The following is a 25,095-nucleotide window of genomic DNA, read 5'->3' on the forward strand; positions in this document are numbered from 1 at the left end:
CTTTTTTCTGTGTAACTTAGAAGATTTTTATAACATTGAACAATTTCTGACAGGATCATTTTTCATACGTCTATTACAAATTACATCAGACTAACTGAATCATTTATCTTAGGGCAGTAAGACATTTCTCTTCTTCATCCCCCTTTATTTCCACAGTCTGATGTATTACACTATTTTTATATTCTAAAGCAAACTGTCCTTTCATTAATATAGCAGTTAATTATAACTAAATTATTTTATAACTACCCAAGTGTTTGTAAAACTCTGGTGGTTACCCACTCAAATTTTGAGACTTCTAACATGTTTTATATTTGGCAATCATACTATACAGATTATTGATACCTCCATATTTTAATAACTGGCATCCCAGTAGGAATACACCAAATTAGATATAAAATTATGATAGAAGCCACCTAAGCTCAACAAACAAAACAACAGAATGTTCAACTAGCAACAATTAGCTTAATAAGTCTTCAGACAATGACATAATGACCATTGTAGAGATATGGCAATTTTTGCAAATTTTCTTTTAATGAAGTTTTTAGTGATATTATTACCATTTGTTTTTAACAAGCAATATTAGTAAAGTATTAATACCTGCTAATAGGCAGGCGTAAAGGAAAGTGAGAAACTTGGAGTAGTGGTGGAGGGAATGTTATAGTGGTAGTGAGATTGGTGTTGGACCATTGAGTGACAGAAAAACTATTATGAGCAACTTTGCAAACAACAGGTTTTAAAGAAATTTAAAACTTAAAGAAAAAGTTTACTAAAAATTTTGGTGTGATAAATATGTCTGTCTGCGTGGGTTCATAAGTAAAAAATAAAAATAATTTATTTTGCTTCTTTACTTATTTTACTTAACAAAAACACCTCAGGATCTATCAACTTTGTCCTAAAAAGCAAGAGTTCGTCTTCTATAACAGAGTAAAATCCTGTGAGTATAAATAATACAGCTTTTTACCTACTAATTTGTTATTGGACACTTAGGTTGAGTCCATGTTGTGACTACAGTGAATAATACTGCTATAAACATAGTGGTTGAAATAAATTTTAGAGTTATCAAATGTTCATATTCTTCAAAAAAATTTCCAGAAGTGGTATTGTTGAATTATATAGAATATTCTATCCCTTTTTAAAAATTCCATACCAATTTTTATACCCATACCAACTGGCATTTCCATTGACATTGAACCAGAGTTCTTTTATTTTCACATTCTCAATAACATTTATTTTAAATATTTTAACATAAGGTATTTTCACAGGTGGAGTTGGTATCCCATTTTGGTTCTGATTTTCATTTCCCTGAAAATAAGCTCTGTTGACACTTTTCCATGTGACTATGAGCTGCACACTTCTTTGAAGTAGTGTCTATTCTTGACTTTTGCCTATTTTTGACTGGATTGCTTATTTTATTGTACTTATATAGTTATGTAAGCACCTATATTTTCCATATCAACCCTTTATAGATTATGATATAAAAGTATCTCTTGATAGGTTGTCTGCTTATTTTATTATTTTATAATTTTTTGTTGTTTTGTGTGTAGAAAAACATTAATTATGGAGTCCTGGATGATGGTGAGATGGATGAAGAGGCCTTTCTCTGCCTGCCCGGGCCATGCACCTGCAACTCCCTCCAGCCAGTGGGTCTGAGGGTTCAGAATAGCCATGAGGAAATGATCCACAGAAATTCAGGTTTCTGCTGCCTACAAGAAGCACATCTAAATAATCAGAACAAACATAGACTCAAAATAAAAGGCTGGAGAAAAATAATCCGATCAAACAATCCCTTAAAAAAAAGCTGGTGTAGCCATATTAATATCAGATGACAAAAACTTCAGACTCAGAAAATTTATAAGGGACAAAGATGGTCATTTAATGCTAATCAAATGATATGTAAATCAGGAAGAAATCACTATCCTAAACATATATGCACCCAATTGAGGGACCAGCAAAATATTTAATACAATTGCTGACAAATCTGAAAGAAGATATCAATAGCAATACAATAATAGTAGGAGACCTCAACACTGCCTGTCACCCCCTTGATAGGTCAACCAGGCTGAAATACAACAATAATATACTAGTTTTGAAAAAGAGACATGGAAAAAAATATGACTAGTAGATATATATCTATATATATGGATATATATATAGATATATAACCTGGATACACATTCTTCTCCAATACACATGGATCACTTTCCAGGATAGACCATATTCTAACCCATAAAACATATCTCCGTAAAGTCAAGAGGATATAAATTGTAAGACTACTTTCTCAAATCAAAAGGCACTAAAATTATAAGTGAACTACAAAGATTCACAGAAGAAAAACTTTAATACCTGGAAATTAAACAGCACACTCCTGGTCAACCAGTGGGTAAGAGAGAAAATCAAAACATTTCTGGAAACAAATGACAATGAAGACACAAACTATGAGATTTTATAGGACACAGCAAAAACAGTACTAAGAGGAAAAATTATAGCTTTACAAGCACACATCAGAAATGAAGAAGGGGCCTACAAAAATAGCTTAATGACACAGCTTTCAAAATAAGAAAATGATCAACAAAAAGAGCCAAAACTAGGTAGACACAAGGAAATAATAAAGCTTACAGCAGAAATAAATGAAAAGAAAATAAAGAAAAAAAAACTATTTGAAAGATCAATGAAACCAAAATTTGGTTCTTTGAAAAAATAAACAAGATTGATAAACCACTAGCAAAACTCACAAAGAAATGGAGAGTGAGAAACTTAATAAATTGGATTAGAAATGAAAAGGGTAAGATCACTACAGATACTGCAGAGATTCTTAAGGTAATAAGAGACTAGTTTGAGAAACTCTATGCCATGAAACATGAGAACCTGGAAGAAATGGATAAATTCTTGGACTCCTACAATGTTCCACAGTTAAACCAAAATATCTAACATATCTAAATAGACCCATCACTACTGAAGAAATTAAAAGAGTAATCAAAAGTCTTCCCCAAAACAAAAGCCCAGGCCCAGATGGATTCACTATTAAAGTCTTTCAGACCTTTCTAGAGGAACTACAACCAACGCTTTTCAGAATCTTTCAAAAAATTGAAAAATCAAGAACACTCCCAAATAGGTTTATGAAGCTAACATCACACAGATACCAAAACCAGACAGAGATGTTGCAAGAAAAGAAAACTATAGACCAATATCCCTGATAAACATAGATGAAAAGATCCTCAAGAAAAGTTGGATGCAAATAGCATCCAATGCCTCATCAAGAAGGTCATTCACCACAACCAACTAGGATTCATTCCAGGAATACAAGGATGGATTAACATAGAAAAATCAACAAAAATTAACATAATACACCATATCAACAAAAAGAAAAAGAAAAACCATATGATCATATTAATAGATGCAGAGAAAGCATTCGATAAGATCCAACACCCATGTTCGATAATAACTCTCATCAAGATGGAATGGATTCTGTCCTCAGCTGCTATTACCCTATTGGAGAGGCTTTCCATTAAGGTTTTCAGTTCAGCTACTGTGTTTTTCAGACCTGTTATTTTAGTTTGGAGTTTTCTGATTTGTATATTTGTGTTCTGTTCAGCTTGAGCTATGTTTTCTTTGATTTCTATGAGGATCCTCCATATTTCTATTCTAAACTTCTTATCTGAGAGATTAATCAGCTGGTTGGTATTTTTTGAGTCATCAGAACTATCATCTTCAATCCCTGTGCATGATATTGATTTATGAGGTTTCCCCATTGCTATGCTTGTAGTGTAATTTTTTCTACATGTTATGGTGGGATTCATCAATTAGAGAGCAGAACCTTTCTCAATATAGTCAAGGCCATTTAGCACAAGCCAATGGTAAATATTATTCTTAATAGTGATAAACTAAAAGCATTTCCTCTAAAGACTGGTACAAGACAAAGCTGCCCTCTCTCACCCCTCCTACTCAACCTAGAGCTGGAATTTTTTGTCATAGTTATTAGGCAAGAAAAATATAACAAGGGCATTCAGATAGGAAAGGAAGAAGTGAAGCTCTCACTGTTTACAAGTGACATGATAATATATCTATAAAACCCTAAAGACTCTACCTAAAAAGCTTCTAGAAACAATTGGTTTATATAACAAAGTGGCAGGCTGAAAAATTAACGCACAAAAATCACCAATTCTACACCAATAATGATAGAGAATAAATGTATATTAAAAAACAACTCCATTCACTTTAATGTCACACAAACGTAAATATCTTGGAGTTAGCGTAACTAAATATGTGAAGGACCTACACCAAAAACACTACAAAACGCTGCTTCAAGAAATAAAAGAGGACACAAGGAAATGGAGACACACACCCTGCTCATGGATTGACATAATTAATATAGTTAAAATGGCAATACTTCTCAAAGCATTGTACATATTTAATGCAATCCCTCTAAAGATACACATGAATTTTTTCAAAGAAGTGGATCAAACACTCCTGAAGTACATTTGGAACAATAAACACCCATGAATAGCTAATGTAAAAAAAAGAAGGTGGGAGGCATCACCTTTCCCAACTTTAAATTGTATTACAAAGCAATAGTTATTAAAACAGCATGCTATTGAATAAAGACAGACCCTCAGATCAGTAGAATAGACTTGAGTATTCAGCAAATGTTCCCCAGACATACAATCAATTAATTTCTGATAAAGGAGCAATAAATGCAAAATGGAGCAATGAAAGCCTCTTCAACAAGTTGTATTAAAGCAATTGCCTCAAGGATATTTGTTTGCTTTTATTTTATAAACTTTATTTTTTTAATTTTTGTGGTCACCAATGTGAATTACAAGTCTTTCACAGTTATATTTAAGGTACATAGTGGACAGTGAATTGGGGCCATTCCCACCACTAGTGTTGTCCTCCCTCCACCCCTGTTACCAGCATGCATCCCATATCTCCCCTCTTTGTCCTCTGGACTGCTAGTGTAACAGGTCCCCTTTGTATATAACTTCTTGTAGGCTGGGAATCCTGATTCTATTGTCGTTGACTTTGGATTTGGTATTTAGTTTTGATCATTTTTATTTCTACTAAATGTGCATGTGACTTTTTGCTCCTGGTACCATCCACATTTTTCTCCCTCAATTTATGAGGCACAACAAGATGATTCAAATTCTGTGGTTCTGTTAGGGGAAGGAGAGAGAGAGCAGAAGCGAGAAAGAGAAAGGGAGAGAAATAAAAGAAAAAACAGCAAGCTGGGAGGAATCTGTCTAGGAGCTATCAATATCAATTTTAAAGAAGAAAAGGAGGGGGAGGAGCGATAGCACAGTGGTTGCAAACAGCCAATCCAGGAGGGATGGTGGTTCGAATTGCAGCATCTCATTTAGTCTCCCAAGCCAGCAGCAATTTCTGAACGCCTACTTAGGAGTAATCCCTCAGCGTCACCGATGCAGCCCAAAAACCAAAGAGGAGGAGGAAGAGGAAGAAGAAAAGAAGAAGAGGAGGAGGTGGAGGAGGAGGTGGAGGAGGAGGGGGAAGGGGAGGGACAGAGGAAGGAGGGAAGAGGGAGGGAGGAGGGAGGGGGAGAGGGAGGAAGGGAGGGGGAGGAGGGGAAAGGGAGGAGGGAGGGGAGGAGGGGGAAGGGGTGGAGGAGGGGAGGAGGGGGAGGAGGAGGAAGGGAAGGAGGAGGAAGAAGGGAGGGAGGAGGAGGAAGGAAGGGAGGAGAAGGGAGGAGGGAGGAGGGGGAGGGAGGAGGGAGGGACTAAGGAGGGGAAGGGGATGGGGGAGGGGGAGGGGAGGAGGGGAGAGGAGGGAAGAAGGGGGTAAAGGAGGGAGAGGAGGAGGGGAAGAGGAAGAGAGGGAGGGGAGGAGGGGAGGAGGGGAGGGGAATGAAGGAGAAGAAGAGGGGAAGGGGAGGAGGGAAGAGGGGGAAGGGGAGTGGAGGAGGGGAGGAGGGGAGGGGAGAAGGCGGAGGGGAGGAGGGGAGGGAGGGAGAAGGGAGGAGGGAAGGAGAAGGGAGGGAGAGAGAAGGGAGGAGGGAGGGAGGGAGAAGGGAAGAGGGAGGGAGGAGGGAGGGAGGGAGAAGGGAGGAGGGAGGGAGGACGGAGGGATGGAGGGAGGGGGGAGGGAAGGAGAAGGGGGAAGGAGGGAGAAGGGGGAAGGAGGGAGGAGGGAGGGATGGAAGGAGGGGGAAGGAGGGAGGAGGGGGAGGGAGGGAGGAGAGAGGGATGGAGGGAGGAGGGAGGGAGGGAGGATGAGTGAGGGAGGATGGAGGAAGGAGGAGGGGGAGGAAGGGAGGAGGAGGAAGGGATGAGAAGGGAGGAAGGAGGGGAGGGAGGGAGGATGGAGGAAGGAGGAGGGGGAGGAAGGGAGGAGGAGGAAGGGAGGAGGAGGAAGGGATGAGAAGGGAGGAAGGAGGGGAGGGAGGGAGGAGGAAGGGAGGGAGGGAGGAGGAAGGGAGGGAGGGAGGAGGAAGGGAGGGATGAGGGAGGGAGGGAGTAAGGGAGGCAGGAAGAGGAAGGGAGGCAGGAAGAGGAAGGGAGGGAGGGAGGAAGGGAGGCAGGAGGAGGAAGGGAGGGAGGGAGGAAGGGAGGCAGGAGGAGGAAGGGAGGGAGGGAGGAAGGGAGGCAGGAGGAGGAAGGGAGGGAGGGAGGAAGGGAGGCAGGAGGAGGAAGGGAGGGAGGGAGGAAGGGAGGCAGGAGGAGGAAGGGAGGGAGGGAGGAAGGGAGGCAGGAGGAGGAAGGGAGGGAGGAGGAGGAGGGAGGAGGAGGGAAGAAGGGAGGGAGGGAGGAAGGGAGGGAGGAGGAGGAGGGGAGGGAGGGAGGGAGGAGGGAGGAGGAGAGAGGAGTAGAAGAAGAGGAGAATGAGGAGGAGGAGGAGAATGAGGAGGAGGAGAAGCTGGTGTGGCAAGGTTTTGTGGGATTTTTTTTGTTTATTATATTTTTGTTTTTGCATAGGGAACAGTAAGTATTGGAAAAATTAGAAAGGGAATTCCCTTGGTCTAAAAGATAAAGGGTTTCTCCACCCTTGAAGCGTACTATCATGGAACAACTACAGGCCTCAAGGATATTTGGAAAAAAATATCAGGAATTCCATATAACACAAATCCTAAGGTAAAAAGAAAAGGACCTGACAAAGCTTTATAATATATTGCAGATAGTCACAATGAATGTAATACAATAAGTTAACATAAAACAGAGAGAGAAGAAAAATAAAATCTAACCTTTTTTAGAATAAAATTATTCTATAAACCTTCACTTCAAATATCTCTAACAAGGTCATGTAAATAATTGATCTGGAACTAAATTAAGAAGTCATCATGAGAGAACAAATTTATTATCTTCTACATTACACAACATGATTAATATGGTATTTTAATGTGGTTATCTTTGACCTGTATTCCATTTCTAGGGTCTTACCTTTAGGAAATAAGTCGGATAAGAAAAATAATGCTTTGAACTCAACTGAACTTATTTCCCTGAACCACTAGAATTAATCTAGTTGACCAGCAAGAAAAAGACAGACTTGCTGTGTAATTGGTAAGTCTATCATCAAAGCCAAAATTAACTAAGGACTGTAGAGATCAACTCTTTGAGATCTACCTTACCCTTTGTAAAGAAGTAGTGATATGATCTTTGATAGCACAATAAGTTAACTATTTACAGAAATTTAAAAGATATAAGTATAATATGCTGAGTGAAATAAGTCCGAGGGAGAAAGGGAGATACCGAATAGTCTGACTTATCTATGGGTTTTAAGAAAAATAAAAGAAATTATTGTAATAATGCCCAGAGATGAGGGTTGGAAGGAGCTGCTCACGACATGAAGCTACCTCAAGGAGGGATGAGTGCAGTTAGAACACTAACAACTACCATGACAATGTTAATGAGTGAGAGAAGTAGAATGCCTGTGTCAAATACAGGGATAGAGTGTGGGTGGAGGGAAATGGGGTGCATTAGTGGTGGAGTGTTATATTTTGGTGTGACCCAAAACAAACAAAAACAAAAACAAAAATTCTTTATATAATTATATATTATATATCTTATATCTTTTATTCATTTTTATGTCTTTATATGTGATACATGTTGCACTAGTCAAGGGGGATGTTCTTTTTGTGACTGAAACCCAACTACAGTCATGTTTGTAATGATGGTATTTAAATAAAGATTTAATATATTAGTTCTAATTATTTTTCTATTATAAAGTAGCTATTTATAAAAAAAAAGGGTAGTGATAAGCCATATTTCTTTTCTTAATTCTAATATCTTTATTTAAACACCTTGATTACAAATATGATTGTACTTGGGTTTCAGTCATGTAAATAACACCCCCTCTTCACCAGTGCAACATTCCCATCACCAGTGGGATCTCATATTCTGTATGCAGAAGAATATATTACACCAGTACATCAGCAACCCCTGAATTCAGCTGTGGATATCCCAAAAACAAGGAAAAGAAAGGAATAAAAAAGAAAAGAAAATTTAAATAAGCTACCCACAGGAAAACAAATATAAAATGGGAAACAGTAACATTAAACTTTTTGCTCAAATATTCATCATCCTACTACAACTAGGTTTATTCAAGGCACTGCCACTATATTCTATTATAGAACATTCTTAGGCTAAATTCTAGGTACTAGGAACATATTGAGAGAGATTGCATCATATCAGAGTAGAAAATGGTGAGTAAAAGCATAGAAGGCCGAGAATATGAGCAGTGTGTAACTCATCAAAGTCATAAAAATTAAATGCTTTAACATCCAAAGGTAATAGATGTATTGTCTTTTTTCCTCCTTCCTTCCTTCCTTCCTTCCTTCCTTCCTTCCTTCCTTCCTTCCTTCCTTCCTTCATTCCTCCTTCCTTCCTACCTCCCTCCCTCCTCCACCTGTTTCATCACACATGAAAAATAAAGGACATGTCAAATTTCCACTCATCTGTTTCATCCCTGATAATTTAGCACAGCTCACACATTCTAATTTATATCTCTATCCTCAATTTCTCCATTCTAAATTTACTAAATATGAAAATGTCCAAATCACTGTGCTCTATTGTGAAACTATAAGAATGATTAAGACTTGATCTGCCCTAGAAGATATTTAATCGTGGGGCCAAGAAATAGCATGGAGGTAAAGTGTTTGCCCTGCATGCACAAGGTTGGTGGTTCGAATCCCGGCATGCCATCTGGTCCCCCGAGCCTGCCAGGAGTGATGTCTGAGCATAGAGCCAGGAGTTACCCCTGAGCGTTGCCGGGTGTGACACAAAAACAAACAAAAAAAAAAGGAGATATTTAATGTAGCATATGTAGCATGCAAAACAGACACTTAAGTAAACAAATGGCAAGAGTGTGCAGTATATACTAATATAAAGCAAAAGATCAGGTATAGACTAATCATACTGTTTAATGAATAAAAACGTAGAGAGAAGGGGCAGGAGATATAGTAACATGTAAGGCTTCATATTAAGTGCAACATCTGATATGGTCCCTCAGCCCACCAGGAGTGATCCCTTGGTGTAGAGCAGAAAAAAAAAATCCCTGAATATAGTCGAAGGTGGCACCAAAACTAAACAAAAAATACAAAGAATGGTGTGTGCAGTTAGAGAAATAACTACAATAACAACTATCATGACAATGGTAGTGAGAAAAATTGAATGCCTGTCTCAAATACAGGCATGGGATGGGAGAGAGGGAGTGGGGTTCTTTGATGATAGAAAGGTTGCTCGGGTGAAGCGGGACGTTCTTTTTTTTTTTTTTTAAGTAATTTGGTAGTTATATTCTTTTTTTTTTACAAACATGTTTGTAATTATGGTGTTTAAATAAAGATATTATTTTAAAAAACAAATAAAACCAAACAAAAATTGGAAAAATACTATCTCAAATGTTCATTTTGAATGTAATAAATGATTCCAAGCATGATAAAAAACAAAAAACAAACAAAAATATGTAGAGACATAAAAATTACTTTATAGAAAGTAAAATACCTGAGTTGATTCTTTTTTTTTTTTTTTTGGTTTTTGGGCCACACCCGTTTGACGCTCAGGGATTACTCCTGGCTATGCGCTCAGAAATCGCCCCTGGCTTGGGGGGACTATATGGGACGCCGGGGGATCGAACCTCGGTCCGTCCTACGCTAGCGCTTGCAAGGCAGACACCTTACCTCTAGCACCACCTTCCCGGCCCTCTGAGTTGATTCTTAAAAGTGAATAAATGGGGGCCAGAGCGATAACGCAGAAGTAGGGCACTTGCCTTGCACGCATCTGATCCAGGGAGGACCTGGGTTTGATCCCGGCATCTCATATGGTCCCCCAAGCCAGGAGCAATTTCTGAGCACATAGCCAGGAGTAACCTCTGAGCCTCACTAGGCATGGCTCAAACACCAAAGAAAATAAAAAATGAATAAATGATGCCAAGCTAGAAAAGGTTGGAGGAAGTGTTCCAGGCAGAAGAATCTACAAAATCATAAATACTAGGGTGTGGAATCTAAGAAAGAAAACGTATTTGAATTAATAAAGTGCAAAGAATTAGATAGGAAGTGGACTAAGTAAAACTAAGTTACAATTTGCAAACTATTTTGCATACAAAAATATTTTCAAATTAAGTAAATTAAGTTCATTTAAAACAATATCTTATTGTTCTTAATATTTTCAATATTAAAATAATACAATAGTTTTAATATTTCATCAATATATCTTTTTTTCAAGAAAGTGTTCTGCTCTCCATCATTCTGAATCTATCTTAATAAATTTGTTAAATCTTTATAAGCACTTGTATAAATAAAATTTTATCATTTCTTTCTTATACATTAAAACTGTCCTAAAAAGTTTCACAAGAGAAATCATAGGTTCTCAACTAAATTAATTTTTGTGATACTTTACAATTTCATACAAAGAATATGCATTCACATAGACTTTTTTAAGTATCAAAATTTATTTTATTTAATTTTAAATAATATCTTTTTTGGGGGGGGGTCACACCAGACAGTGCTCAAGGGTTACTCCTGGCTCTACGTTCAGAAATCACTCCTGGCAGGTTCAGGGATGCCAGGGTTCGAACCACCTACCTTCTGCATGCAAAGCAAATGCCTTACCTCCATGCTATCTCTCCGGCCCCATAATATCTTTATTTAAACACCGTGATTACAAAGATGATTGTAGTTTGGGTTCAGTCATAAAAAGAGTACTCCCCTTCATCAGTGCAGCACTCCCATCACCAATGACCCCATCTCCCTCTACACACAACCCCCTCCTGTATTCGAGATAGGCTTTCTACTTCCCTCACTTTTTGACATTGTTATGATAGTTCTAACTGTAGTTATTTCTCTAACTACACTCACCACTCTTTGTGGTGAGTTTCATATTAGTGAGCCAGTCCTTCTGGCCCTACATAGACTTTTTTTTTCATTTTTTTTTCATTTTTATTGTGACCAAAGTGCATTACAAATCTTTCACTGCATCATTTATGGTACATAGTGACAATGAATGAGGGGCATTCCCACCACCAGTGCTGTCCTCCCTCTGCCCCTGTTCCCAGTATGCATCCCATATCTCCCTCCTCTACCCCACAATATGCTAGTACAACTGGTCTCCACTTTACAGCTTGTTGTAGATTAAGCATCTATTTCACCGTCATTGGAGATAAAAAGATAAGGAAAGGGGAAAAAAATTGGTGACAACTACCAGAAAAAGAAAGAAGAGAGAGGGGAAAAAAAAAAGAAAGAAAAATGGAAGAAAAAAAATGGACCCAGCAAATAAAAATAAAAATAAATCTCTAAATAATAACAAGAGTGAAAAACAATGAGAAAGGTACAAGAAAAATGAGAAGGAAAATAAAGTCAAAAACTAACAAATCAAAACAAAACAAGAAAAAGTATGGGTGCTGGAGTGGTAGGGTTTGGCGTTTCCCCCACATTTTTTTTTTTCCATAGGCACAGTAAGCATTGGGGAAGAAAGGGAATTCCCATGGCCTAAGATTCAGGGTCTCTCCATCCTTGAAGCATACCATCATGGGATCAACCCCTGGCTCAATATATACTCATTACCCCATCCCAAAGGCTTTTTTGTGATGCCAGGAAAGTTTCCTCTTGGTTGTGTGTGAGAAAATCAAGCCACTGTAGCTAGCGATCTTGGTTATTTTGCAGGTTATAGGTCAGGGTCTCGGATAGAGTCTCTAGGTTCTAGAGATTCCTATCCATCGTTGTTGTTCTGTTCAGTCTTCTGTAATACTTGCTCCTGTTTTCGTTCAGTCCCTAAGCCGAAACCTAGGATATTATGGGTCCAGAGGTTCTGCTCAGTCTCTGTTGTCCAAGTTGGACCTCTGCAATAAGACAACTTGTTGTTGTTTTTTATGTGTCCTGGACTACAGCCTAGGATAGGGTTTTCCTTATTAGTCCCAAGGTAGGCTCTGTTCAGTCACAGTTGTCAAAGTCAGTTTTCTGTTGTTGGTGTTCTTATTTTTCACAGTTCAGAGGACAATATCTCTTCTGATTTCCATTTAGTGTTAGATGCTGTGATAGGACAGCCTGGTCTTAGGTCAAGTTTTCCTTTCCTCGTTGTCATATCAAAACTGGCACAAGTTGGTGCCAGAGTAGTGTTATAATTCTTCCAATGGAGCTTAGTTCCTGGTTGTGTTGCCCGGAGCTGTATCATGATGATGATTAAAATAGCTGCTATTGGGCCGAATGATAGCATAACAGTAAGGCATTTGCCTTGCACGCGGCTAACCCTGGACGGACTCCTGTTCGATCGCTGGCATTACATATGATCCCCTGAGCCTGCCAGTAGCGATTTCTGAGCAAAGAGCCAGGAGTAACCCCTGAGTGCTGCCAGGTGTGGCCCTAAAACCAAAGCCAAACCAAAAATAAAATAGCTATTACTGTTAGCATGTTCCTCTTTTATGTACTTTTTATATAAAGACCTTAAAATTCTAAAAGTAGGGGCTGGAGAGATAATACAGGGGAAATGTTCTTGCCCTGCATGTGACTGATAAACTGATTCCAGCACTGCATATAGTTCTCCTAAGCACAGGACTGAGCCCTGAAGACTGCTGGGTGTGGCCCAATTCTCTGACCCCGCCCCCCAAATAATGTCTGCAAAATCAACTATTCCTAACCGGTTCAAATTTAATAGTTACTTTGTAATGACTAATTCACGTGTAATATGAAATGTGACTATAAGGAAATATAAGTAGTTAGTAGGAGAATAAAAAGTGAAATAGATAAAACCCAAGAAATTAAAATTTTTTATCTCAACTGATTATATTACATAGATTTATACTACATAGAAAATAAAAGTAACCTAAAAACTTCTTTTCTGATCTCACCCCAAATCAGTAGATGAACATCTGAACATACAGAGCTTATGGTCCATAAATAATCTCACATGCTAAATCAGATTAAAAATGTGCTCCCATTAATTCCTTAAAAAGCTATAGAAGGCCTACCTACCTTAGTCTCTTGAAAATTCAACTTATGCTAAGAGATATTTTTACAGTTGAGCTTTCTTAGGATTCTGCCAAAATATTGCGAGTCACAGGGATTGATTAATTTCCCTTTCTCCTGCCAAGAATTTAGTAATATCTCAGTTCCTTTCCACAGATTTTACATCAGGAAAATCATAAAAGGCACTCACTCGCCTTTCCATTTCTACTTAAATTTATTTCTTGAGATCAAAAGGCCATTTTAGCATACATTGTTTTTCATTCAAGCCCCAGAAACCAACATCCCATAACTTTCTTTAGACACTTATGAAAGGTCACTCAAGTGCTCTTCCCTGAGTCAAAATAGCTATGTGTTTGGAAAAACAACCTTGAAATATCTTTTCATGTTGTATAAATGTAATTCAACATATAAACAAAGACAAACAGTAAGAATCATTAATTTTTAATTACAATAATAGTGTATTTCAAAGCTAGATGTATTTTATTTATAAATAACATTTAGTTACAGAGGTTAGTTAGATGTTCCTAAAGAAACTCAGTGTACTAGCACAGACACACCAGAGAAAAAAGTAGCATATTTATATTTCTGTCACATGACAGCAAGATCTAAGGCTAGTGGTACCTCTAGTTAATAAGTATTGGGATTATTTGTTATTGTTTGATAGTGTATGATATAATATTTGATATATTATCTGATAATCCCAAATATTTCTTTTAAAGTTTAGTTCCTCATATCACATAAATTATGACTATAAGTCATATAAACTCATTTCCACTGCCATGAGTTCTGCTAAAAATTATGATTAACTCTTACTTACATTTTTTTTTTTTTTTTTTTTTTTTTGGTTTTTGGGCCACACCCAGCAGTGCTCAGGGGTTACTCCTGGCTGTCTGCTCAGAAATAGCTCCTGGCAGGCACGGGGGACCATATGGGACACCGGGATTTGAACCAACCACCTTTGGTCCTGGATCAGCTGCTTGCAAGGCAAACACCGCTGTGCTATCTCTTTGGGCCCTTACTTAAATTTTAAACCCCTCTTTCCCACCTGTAGCCATTTTCCCTATAAATTTATTCTATCTGTATTGTACAAGATAGTCTAACAGAGCTGATAATAAATTGCTTTTATTTATCTCTTATCAGTTACATTCATTCTGAAAAAGTAACAGAAACAGAAACATATAGCAGTAACAGTTCACTTTATTTGCTAACAGTTTGCTTTTTAAAAAAATACTAAATATAGATATTGATACCCTGAAGCCAAAATATTTTTAACAAAGATCATATTTTTTTCTATCCTCAATAGCACCAACTCAATAAATGCTGTAAAGCCCAGGATAGGATTCTAAGGTCTGCAGAAATATGTGTATTATCTATGTTGGGGTAGAGCAGATAAATTTACAGTTGCAACAGAAATGGCTTTATTCATAAACACACATCTACCTGTGTGATTGTATTCAAAGCATTATCACTGTGGTTTCCACTATTTTATGCTTCAGTTAAAAAATTGGTTTTTCAATCTTTAAGTGTTTTTCATGCCTATTATAAATAGTTTTAATAACCTCTAAAAAAGCAAATTATGAATGGGAGAAATTTTTATGTGGACTGTACTAGTTCAAATTCATAACTTGAGAGCAACACTGCATTTATAAGACCCAGCTCTTCTTTCAAAAGTATTTACCCTCAATAAGATTCTAATGTATTTTGAGGATGAACTCAATAATCCTAACTTCTCTGAAGAACTAAATCATTTATAAATCATGTTTAAAGGTGGACTTGTTTTATTTTAATCTTGAGATAAAAATATCATAATATATTTAAAGAACTACTATACCAAGAAAATAGTATCAAACAATTGAAAGAATTAAGATTAAAAGACTGAGTTCTTGAAGAGCTAAATAACTTCCTAAAAAGGAATAGAAATATATGTCTTAGTACAATTCGGAGAGACGTGACCATAGAATTTTCTTCCATTATTTGACTTTTGACCTAAAGCCACTTTTATGAAAAGCTTTAATCTAATATTTGAAGGTGATAGAAACTTAACCTTTCCAGCATGTCCTTTCAAAGTATTATAAAGATCACAGTATTGTACTCTCTATTTACACACAAACACACATGAAGACTGCTGTTTAAATTCACAGAAAGAAAGCATAAAAGAAAAAGTAAATAAACAATAATTATTTGATTTTTATAATGATTTTTTATAAAAAGAACTTGAAAAGTGAATGGTGCTAAAAACCAAAGTTGCAAATATGATGTCTTGTCTGGTTCCACTCCATTTCAGAGGTACTACATTATAGATACAAAATCACCAAACACACTTGTTCAAAGTGCTCAGTCAAGCACCAGGGCGAATTCATTCTACTTCTAAGTGCCAATGACACTATGGTTTGCTTTATTGGCAACATTTTGGTGATGCATTTTACACTAAGAGAAAGGCTGAAAAATCAAGCTATGACAAAAGCCAAATCCAGTGTTACTTCTTTTCATGCTTCTTGGTTAATCCCCCCACTCCCAGTTGGAAGCTGCCCCTGTGGTCTCTGGCTGGCTCTCTCCCCTGCCCACTCTCCTGGGAGACTTGCTGTACAGCTTGCAGGATAGCATTCTGGACAATTTGCTTGCTGGCATTCTGCAGCTTCACCTCTTCAGGCTCATTTCCAGGCTTCTCACCTGGTCAAAAACATGAAAGGGAGGTTCAATGAACAGAATTGATTTAAAGAACCACAACATGAAGAGGTAGTGTGGGAAGATGGGAAAGAAGGTGAGCCCACAGATGCTAAAATGGCCAGATGGGTTGTGCTCTGGAGGACATGTGGCCACTGTCCCCTCCTTTCTAATAAAATACCCATTTGTTTGCCCCAATAATATGCTTAAATTATAGTCTCACCACCTCAGAATCCTCCTCTGCTAATAGATTCTGGGTTAAGACCTCAGGGAAAGCTTTTGAAAAAGAAGAAAGTCCTGATCCCTTTGGTCTTTAGCATCTTCCTTTTCTTCCTGCAAGGAATACAGATCTTTTGGTGCTAATGCACTTTGCAAAAAGTATAGAAATAAAAACCAACTTTCAGCACATTGATAGGGGTATAAAAGAGATCAGTTTGAAGGCCTAATTTAATATTGGTACCACATTCTTCTGGAAGTTACTGTATCTGAGATAAGTTCTTTTTTGTTGTTTGTTTAATCCATTACTCAGATTTATACATTATTTGCAGCCAAAAAATGCCTATAATAGAAATAACGTCATTGATGAGGAAGAGTGATGATTTCTCAAAGATTAAATCCTAAGAAGTCATTCATTTCTTCTAACGTCTAAATCTGGAGTTTGTAAACTATTTCTATAGAGCACTTGATAAGAATAGTTTAGGCTTTTTCCTGCTGAGCCAGTCTAGAGACACCAAGGACATAATCTCTCCAGGACCCACACCCGGTAAGATGTCCCCACCCAATGAATGTGAGGTCGATTTCTGCCGTGTGATTGGGCACCCAGAGACTTAAAAGGGACGGTGGCCATGCTCTCTGCCTTTTCTTTCTGCTGAGACAGCCTAGAGACACCAAGGACCATAATCTCTCCAGGGCCCACACCCGAGACCATGGCCGCGCTTATCTTTTAACCCCTGAATTCCATTTCTCCACATTGTAAGAAGCAATCTACAGCCTTACCAATGGAGAAATTTTACAGAACACCCCTATGTTTAAAGAAATCAAGATGGCTGCTCTGATAAGCTAAAAAGTAGGAAATAAGAAGTTTAGATTAAAATTATGGAAGATGTTCAGGGAGCTCTAAAAAAGCATTGATAGACTTGACTGGAGCACAGTTAAGCATCAAGAGGGTTTGACGACTGAAATTAGAAATTTTCACACTGAAATAACAGGTCTGAAAAACTGAGCTTATGCAACTCTTGCCAGCATGGGGTTTGGGGAGACCCCATGCTAGAGGCTTTCTTCCTGGCCTGTGGAGTGCTGGGAGGCTTGGCAGGTCCCACAGCTGTCCCCTTCTTTATCCCCTGACTCCAGGCCTTCCCTGGGTGCCATCTCAGATGGCCAGAAGAGGGTTCAAGTGGACTCCTAGGGGTCCTCAGGCTTCCCCCTCCCTTTATATTCCAGGGGGTACGTGCATGGGGAGGAGGGCAGCCAGATATCTGCCTTCCAGTTTCCTCTTTGATTCTGGAGGCCAGCTCTTGCCAGGAATGAGGTTTGGGGAGGACCCATGCCAGAGGCTTTCTCCCTGGCCTGGGGGGGTGCTGGGAGGCTTGGCAGGCCCCCAGCCATCCTTGTCTTTTTTCCCCGGACTCCAGACCTTCCCTGGGTGCCAGCTCAGATGTCCAGAAGTGGGTTCAGTTGGACTCTTTGGGGTCCTCAGGCTTCCCTCCTCCCTCCATACTCCACGGGGGGAGATGCATTGGGAAGAGGGTGGGCAGATATCTGGCTTCCGATTTCCTCTTTGATTCTGGAGGCCAGCTCTTGCCAGGTATGGGGTTTGGGGAGGCCCCATGCCAAAGGACTTCTCCCTGGCCTGGGGAGTGTTGGGATGCTTGGCAGGCCCCCCATCCATCCCTCTCTTTTTCCCCTGGACTCCAGGCCTTCCCTGGGTGCCAGCTCAGATGGCCAGAAATGGGGTCAGGTGGACTCTTAGGGGTCCTCAGGCTTCCCCCCTCCCTCTGTACTACAGGGGGAGGTGCATGGGGAGGAGGTTGGGCAGATATCTGGCTTCCGGTTTCCTCTTTGATTCTGGAGGCCATCTCTTGCCAGGTATGGAGTTTGGGGAAGCCCTATGCTGGAGGCTCTCTCCCTAGCCTGGGGAGTGCTGGGAGGCTTGGCAGGCCCCCAGCCATCCCCCTCTTTTTTCCCTGGACTCCATGCCCTTCCTGGGTGCTGGCTCAGATGGCCAGAAGTGGATTCAGGTGGATTCTTAGGGGTCCTCAGGCTTCCCTCCTCCTTCCATACTCCAGCAGGGAGGTGCATGAGGAGGAGGGCGGGCAAATATCTGGCTTTGGTTTCCACTTTGATTCTGGAGGCCAGCTCTTCCCAGGTATGGGGTTTCAGGAGTCCCCATGCCAGAGGCTTTCTCCCTAGCCTGGGGAGTGTTGGGATGCTTGGCAGGCCCCCCATCCATCCCTCTCTTTTTCCCCTGGATTCCAGGCCTTCCCTGGGCGCCAGTCCAGGTAGGCTCTATAGGGGTCATCAGGCTTTCCCTCTACCTCTCCTACAGTAATGGGAATGCGCTTTGGGAGGAGGGCGGGTCATTCTAGCACTGGTTTATGTTGGGACAGTCACTGGAAATTTTTTCTCCTTGGTCTCCTATTGACAGTATTGTATGCATATAGTTTATATATGCATAATATCCAACTTGTATTGCGACCTTGATACTGCCCTACAAAGCTCATTTCTATTCTTTTACTGCCTCAGTCCCAACCCTTATTCCCACCCACCCCCCATCTTCCCATGTAGGTGCAGCTCATGACATGAAGCTCAATACATAGAGTGATGAGTGCAATTAGAGAAATAACTACACTGAAAACTATCATAACAATGTGAATGAATGAGGGAAATAGAAAGCCTGTCTTGAGTACAGGTGGGGTGGGGAAGAGGTAGATCTGGGAAATTGGTGGTGGGAATCTTGCACTGGTGAAGGGGGGTGTTCTTTATATGACTGTTATCATACAATTACAACCATATTTGTAATCACGGTGTTTAAATAAAGATAATTTTAAAAAAAAGAAAACAATAGTTTAGACACAGGAGTCGTGTAGTCTCTACACTGGGCCAGGAAGTTAGCTAAGGAACGTATGCTTTGCATGCAGGAGGCCTGATTTTGATCCCCAGCACAACATGGACCCTGAGCAAATCCCAAGCACTCAGCCTGAGGTAGCCCTGGGTTATGGCTGAGTATGGCACAAAGCTGAGAACAAACAGATTAAAGAATAGAACATTCATATCTACTGTTGAAATTAGCTACATAAAATATATACTTTTATATATGTGCCTTATATATAAATATATGAGTTTTCTTCAATATTTTATAAAAATAAAACCAGGTTGCAGGCATATTTGGTTCACAGGGTAGTTTCCAACCTCCTTTTCAAAATGGTGAGATGTCTAATTAGAAAGCAAGGCAATCTACCTAACATTGATTCTTCTCCATCTACTTGCTTTTATCTGACAGCAATATAATAAGTTTGGTTAAATCTGGATCAATAAAGTGGAAGTAGATATCTACTTAGTGATCATGGAAGCACCCTTTAAAATGTTACAAGTAGATAAAGGTCATTTGTCTGCTCCCTCCCTAATTCTCCAGCTCTGATTCAATGGTTGTCATTACTCAGGAGCTCAATAATTAGGAGAGAAAAAACTTTACAATGAAAATCATTTCCAGGGACTTGGGAGGGAAGAGTGTTCCTGGTACCCCAACTACTTAGAATCCACTAAGCCATTCTTCAACAACCCAACTCAAAGTCTTTTTTCAACAGCAGAGAGAGGACAGTCAATAAGGCACTTGCTGTACATGCAGCTGATCAGGGTTGTTTAATCTCCAGCACCCCTTATAAACCCTTGAGCACTGCTGCAAGTGATTCCTGAGTACAGCGGCAGGAATAAGCTGTGAGTACTGCTGGGTTTGGCTGACCCTAAAAAATACATTTTTAAAAGCCTCTTTTATCTTAGAATAAAAAAATATTTTCATGTTAGAAAAAACTCTTATGTAAGATGCTGTTACATTTGATTTTCATTTATTATGCAGCAAACTTTAACTTATGCATGACAAAACGATGATAAATCTAAAATTTTACTAAAATAGAATCATGAAAAATTTAAATTCCACCTGATTATATATTTAGAATGATAAACATATTGGCAGCATTATTCAAAGTAATCTGTCAACTGTTTCCTCTATTTAAATTATGCTTGTTGCCATAAAATATATTTAAAATGTTTATGTTGAAAGTGGTTTTCACATGGATTGATTCATTACCAACAAAATGTGTCATTTCCTTTAAAAAAGTTCAATTAAGACAGTTTCGTGTCACTAAAAATGACTAGACAGTTACTACTCCTTTTTATATAAAAGGTCATTTATTCATCACTTGTGTCACTAGCATGGTTTTCTGAGAAAAATACAAATGAACAAATTCAGAACTAAAGAATTTCCCATATCTACCCACTCCCAAAGCAGGATCAAATGATCAATCTATATAATACCACCAAAAGGGTTGATGGTTTGAAATCTACAACGTGTTTTAGAGAAAAAGTAATAAATATCATCCATAGAAATAACATTAAGAGTAATTGAGAAAGAGGAGGGAAAAGAATTAAAACTTTGTAAAACTGGGCCCGGAGAGATAGCACAGCGGCGTTTGCCTTGCAAGCAGCCGATCCAGGACCAAAGGTGGTTGGTTCGAATCCCCATGTCCCATATGGTCCCCCGTGCCTGCCAGGAGCTATTTCTGAGCAGACAGCCAGGAGTAACCCCTGAGCACCGCTGGGTGTGGCCCCCCCAAAAAAAAAACTTTGTAAAATTATGTGACTTCCTAGTGATGTCTAGCAACTACTAACCCCACCAAGCAAAAAAAATTAAACAAACAACAGAGCCAAAATAGAAACAGCACTTTAAGTTTTCAAAAAGTAGCTTGAGATATGGAATGTAAGAAATATATAGGCAACTAACTATATGATACTTTTAAGTCATATTTGAGTGATAGACTTAACTTACCATTACCATGTTTATCAAATTAGCTACAGGGCATGAAGACTCTACCTGCACTGGTCAGGTATGTCATTACAAAATATGTAAAGTTACTCTCAAAATTAAATAGAGTTCTTTATTAAAATTTTCAATACACCAAAATTTTCAATACTCTTAAACCTAAGAGTATCATTCATTAATGCATTCACTTGTATAAAGAATAGAGGGCTGAAGAGAAGAACCAGGTTCCACCCCCAGAATTGCATGATCCTCCAAGCACTACTAAGAGCAACCCTCCAAGCACAGAGCTGGGAGTAACTCATGTACCATAGGTGAGGCTCCCACCCACCCACCCCAAAAAATCAGAGAGCTCTAACCATATGACAAGTGTTACCCTAATAGACAGGTTTAAAATTTTGAGCAATGATATGTGCCATAATGGAAGCAGAGGAATTACTTTATTTTTATACAGTGTTTCATCAAATCATGCAGAGAATCAGAAGGAGTCCTGGGAGAACTATGTAACTGAGAAGGAATGTCCATGATTTGGAGCAGGCCTTGAAAGGTGGCTGGAATTTGAAAAGATCAGTGAAAAAAAGAAGGATGGAAATTCTTCCCCTGGCCTTAAAGGGCAGGATAAATAATGTCTCACAAAGTTTTTACCTTGTACTACTGCAATTCTTAATAATATAATTAATATTATAATTTAATGTATGCCATATTACTGGGCTGAATTTGACTTTTCTAGGAAGAAATTATGCCAATAATATAAAAATAATTCAACCAAAAATTAAATTTGTGTATTTTAGTCAAGGAGAATGGAGGTAATTTAAAAAGAGAATAATAAAGTTCTACTTTGCCAGTGATCAATGACAGTTATGTAGTAATTATGAAAGTATCATCTTGATACAGGAAAGAGAAAATGAGCAATAAAATAGAATAAGGATTTCATAAATAATCTTATGCAAATGCAGTCACCTGATTTGTGAAAAGCATACCATATTACAACAGCGGGGAATGTAAATTATTTTCAAGCAACAGAGTTGAATCAAGGAGTTATTATTCAAAAAAGAGTCAGTTCCAGGTAGATTTCAATTTTATATTTTGTAATTAGTCAACATGGAACATAGGATCTTTGGGGCAATAAAAGCACTCCATTTGATGCCATTAAAATGGATACATGCCATAAATTTGTCCAAACAAAAAATGTACACCCAGAAAAGTAAAATGTAAGAAACTATTATGATACTTCAACATAGATTCCACTAGCAAATGTATTACTCTGGTGTATGAGGCTAGTCATGAGGATCGTATACTTGTATGAAAAAATGAATGTATGAGAAAGCTCCATACAGTCCACTTAATTGTGCTGTGAAGTTTATAATGCCAGAAATTACTTTATATTACATATATACACATTAATATATGTGCTTACATATTAGTATAAATATGTACGTATATAGTCTTATATATAAGACATAAGAATAGGCAGTGATTTTTAAACCAGACATAAAAAGTAACAATCACAAATAGGAAGAGGTAGATAAAATTTGAGCTCTATTAAAATTAAACAGCATTAGGGAAAGGCATAGAATAATTTCACTCATTTGTGGGATATAAGTAAAACGAGATAGTATGGTAATAATACCCAGAGCCAATATAAACAAAGATTAGGTGGTTCAGCCAAGGATAGAAAACTCACCACAAACAGCAGTGAGTGCAGTTAATAATATAGAAGGGTCGGGGCCGGAGAGATAGCATGGAGGAAGAGCGTTTGCCTTGCATGCTGAAGGACGGTGGTTCAAATCCCAGTATCCCATGTGGTCCCCCGAGCTTGCCAGGAGCGATTTCTGAGCGTAGAGCCAGGAGTAACCCCTGAACGCTGCCAGGTGTGACCCAAAAACCAAAACAAGAGTATAGAAGGGTCTACTAGGACAATGATAGTTGGAATTGATCACTCTGGACAAGAAGTAGGTGTTGAAAGTGGATAGAGTAACAGGCAAGGCACCCCACCATTAAAAATAGTGCAAACCATAGTGTCAAAAAGGAAAGGGAGAGACAGAGAGAGAGAGACAGAGAGAGAGAGAGAGAGAGAGAGAGAGAGAGAGAGAGAGAGAGAGAGAGAGAGAGAGAGAGAGAGAGAGGAGAGAAAGAGGCAGGCAATTTGCCTGCCCTAGAGCAGGGCAGGGACGAGGGAGGTGGGAAGGAAACAGGGAGACGTCTTGAGGGGAAAGGTGCACTAAGTATGGTGTATATTGTATGACTGAAACCTAGCAATGAACAATTTTGTGACCATGGTGCTTAAATAAGGCAATAAAATGTGAGATACAATCTGATTCTTTTCTAGATGGTCATGTTGTAAAAAAATAAATAAATAGTATTTGTCATGAAGGAGGCATAGACATTCATTTGGAGAATCTGAGGCAAGGGAAATTATGTGTAAATGTCAACCTGGAAATATTTTAAGTACTGTATTTCTGGGCACTTGGATAACAAATAGCTCAATAAATACTGGACTATGAGTTTAGAGGAGTCCACGATACTGTTATTACCATTGCATGAATTTCTATAAAACTGAGCTATTGATTTCCCTCTTCACCAAAATAAACGGCAGAATACTTCCAGGTTTCTAATTTGTTGTAGTCTGAATAAGCTCTAGAGTCACTCTGAAGGATTAAGGAATGGCAATCCAGAAAAATTCAAAAATCATGAGTTTATTTGGAACCTTAAGTGTGCAGGGTCTTTACGCCAGAAAGAAATGTGCTTTCTTTGTCTCAAAGAACAGGGGTGAGTGAAAGAAAGGCATCTTGACCATGCTTGGTGACCATCATGGTCTGCCTTTTTTTGTCTTCTCTTACTTTAAACTTAAGAATACGTGCAGTACAACATCCATGACCAATATCCCAAGTGTCCTTCCTCTCCACCCCACACAGGCCTGTACTTTCTACTTCCCTCATTGAGGGCTTTCTACTTCCCTCATTGAGTCACATTTTGTTATGATAGTTCTCAGTGTAATTATTTCTGTGACTGCACTAAATGATCCCTGTGGTGAGCTTCATGTAAGAGAATGTTGCACTGGTGAAGGATTTTATATATATATAAATCAAAAAAAAGATAAGATAAGGCCTCCCAATTCTTACTACAGGCTGTGTTCTTTACACTGACTGCATAGAAAGAGGAGGTACAGTAAATGCACCCCATATACACCTCAACCCAGGCCCTTTGCCTAGTCTGTATTGTGAATTGAGGGACAAAAAAAATGATAAGCACTTACTATATACCAGAGAAGACTTCATCTTTCAACGTTCAAACTAAGACTTTCAGTTTGCTATTCTTAAAACATCTCCTAATAAAAGCAGTAAAAAAAATAAATAAATAAAAGAATATGTGCAGAAAAAAACACGGTATTCCTGTCCCTTAAGACAACAATTGTACAGCTAATGTGTGAAAAATTTCACCACAGAAAATGACTCAGGGTTGGACAACCTAGTATGCCTGGAGCCCAGAGTCGGTCTTATGCCAGAGAACTTCAGGACAAGGCTTTTTTTTTTTTCCATTTTACCCATCTTTTACTGGGCCTATGCAAAAAACAACACTTGCCACTCTTACACTGTTATTGCTGTATTTTTTTCTTAACACTTATCCTTTTTTTTTTTTAAAAAAAAAAAAAAGAACTTATTAAACTTTCTGCTGGTGCCTCATTGAATTCAATGTGAGTCAATAGTTTTCAAGGGGCTGGTGAGGTGGCGCTAGAGGTAAGGTGTCTGCCTTGTAAGCCTAGCCAAGGATCAGGACCACGGTTCGATCCCCCGGTGTCCCATATGGTCCCCCCAAGCCAGGGGCAATTTCTGAGCGCTTAGCCAGGAATAACCCCTGAGCACCAAACGGGTGTGACCCCAAAATAATTTTAAAAAATTAGTTTTCAAAAATATTTTCCTTTCTTTTTCATCTCTTTAATTTTCCTTTTAATTTTCTTTTTTTTGTTTGTTTGTTTTGGTTTTGGTTTTTGGGCCACACC

The 25,095-nt window shown here is 38.7% G+C and overlaps 1 protein-coding gene and 1 non-coding gene across 2 annotated transcripts in view; one reads left to right on the top strand and one right to left on the bottom strand.

Annotated features, from left to right (window-relative positions):
* Positions 1 to 15,642: 15,642 nt before the first annotated feature.
* Positions 15,643 to 25,095, bottom strand: part of AKAIN1 (A-kinase anchor inhibitor 1) — a 59,822-nt gene continuing 50,369 nt past the window's right edge. The window contains exon 3 of the mRNA XM_049770888.1: positions 15,643 to 16,069. Within this exon, the coding sequence (XP_049626845.1) occupies positions 15,876 to 16,069 (194 nt within the window). The 3' untranslated portion in view covers positions 15,643 to 15,875. The remainder of the gene's footprint in view (positions 16,070 to 25,095) is intronic.
* Positions 24,201 to 24,333, top strand: LOC126005124 (small nucleolar RNA SNORA51). The gene has a single exon (XR_007494299.1). It is a non-coding gene; the product is annotated as a small nucleolar RNA SNORA51 (small nucleolar RNA).

The sequence above is a fragment of the Suncus etruscus genome, chromosome 3 (assembly GCF_024139225.1).
Source record: "Suncus etruscus isolate mSunEtr1 chromosome 3, mSunEtr1.pri.cur, whole genome shotgun sequence".
In the NCBI taxonomy this organism is placed as follows: Eukaryota; Metazoa; Chordata; class Mammalia; order Eulipotyphla; family Soricidae; genus Suncus; species Suncus etruscus.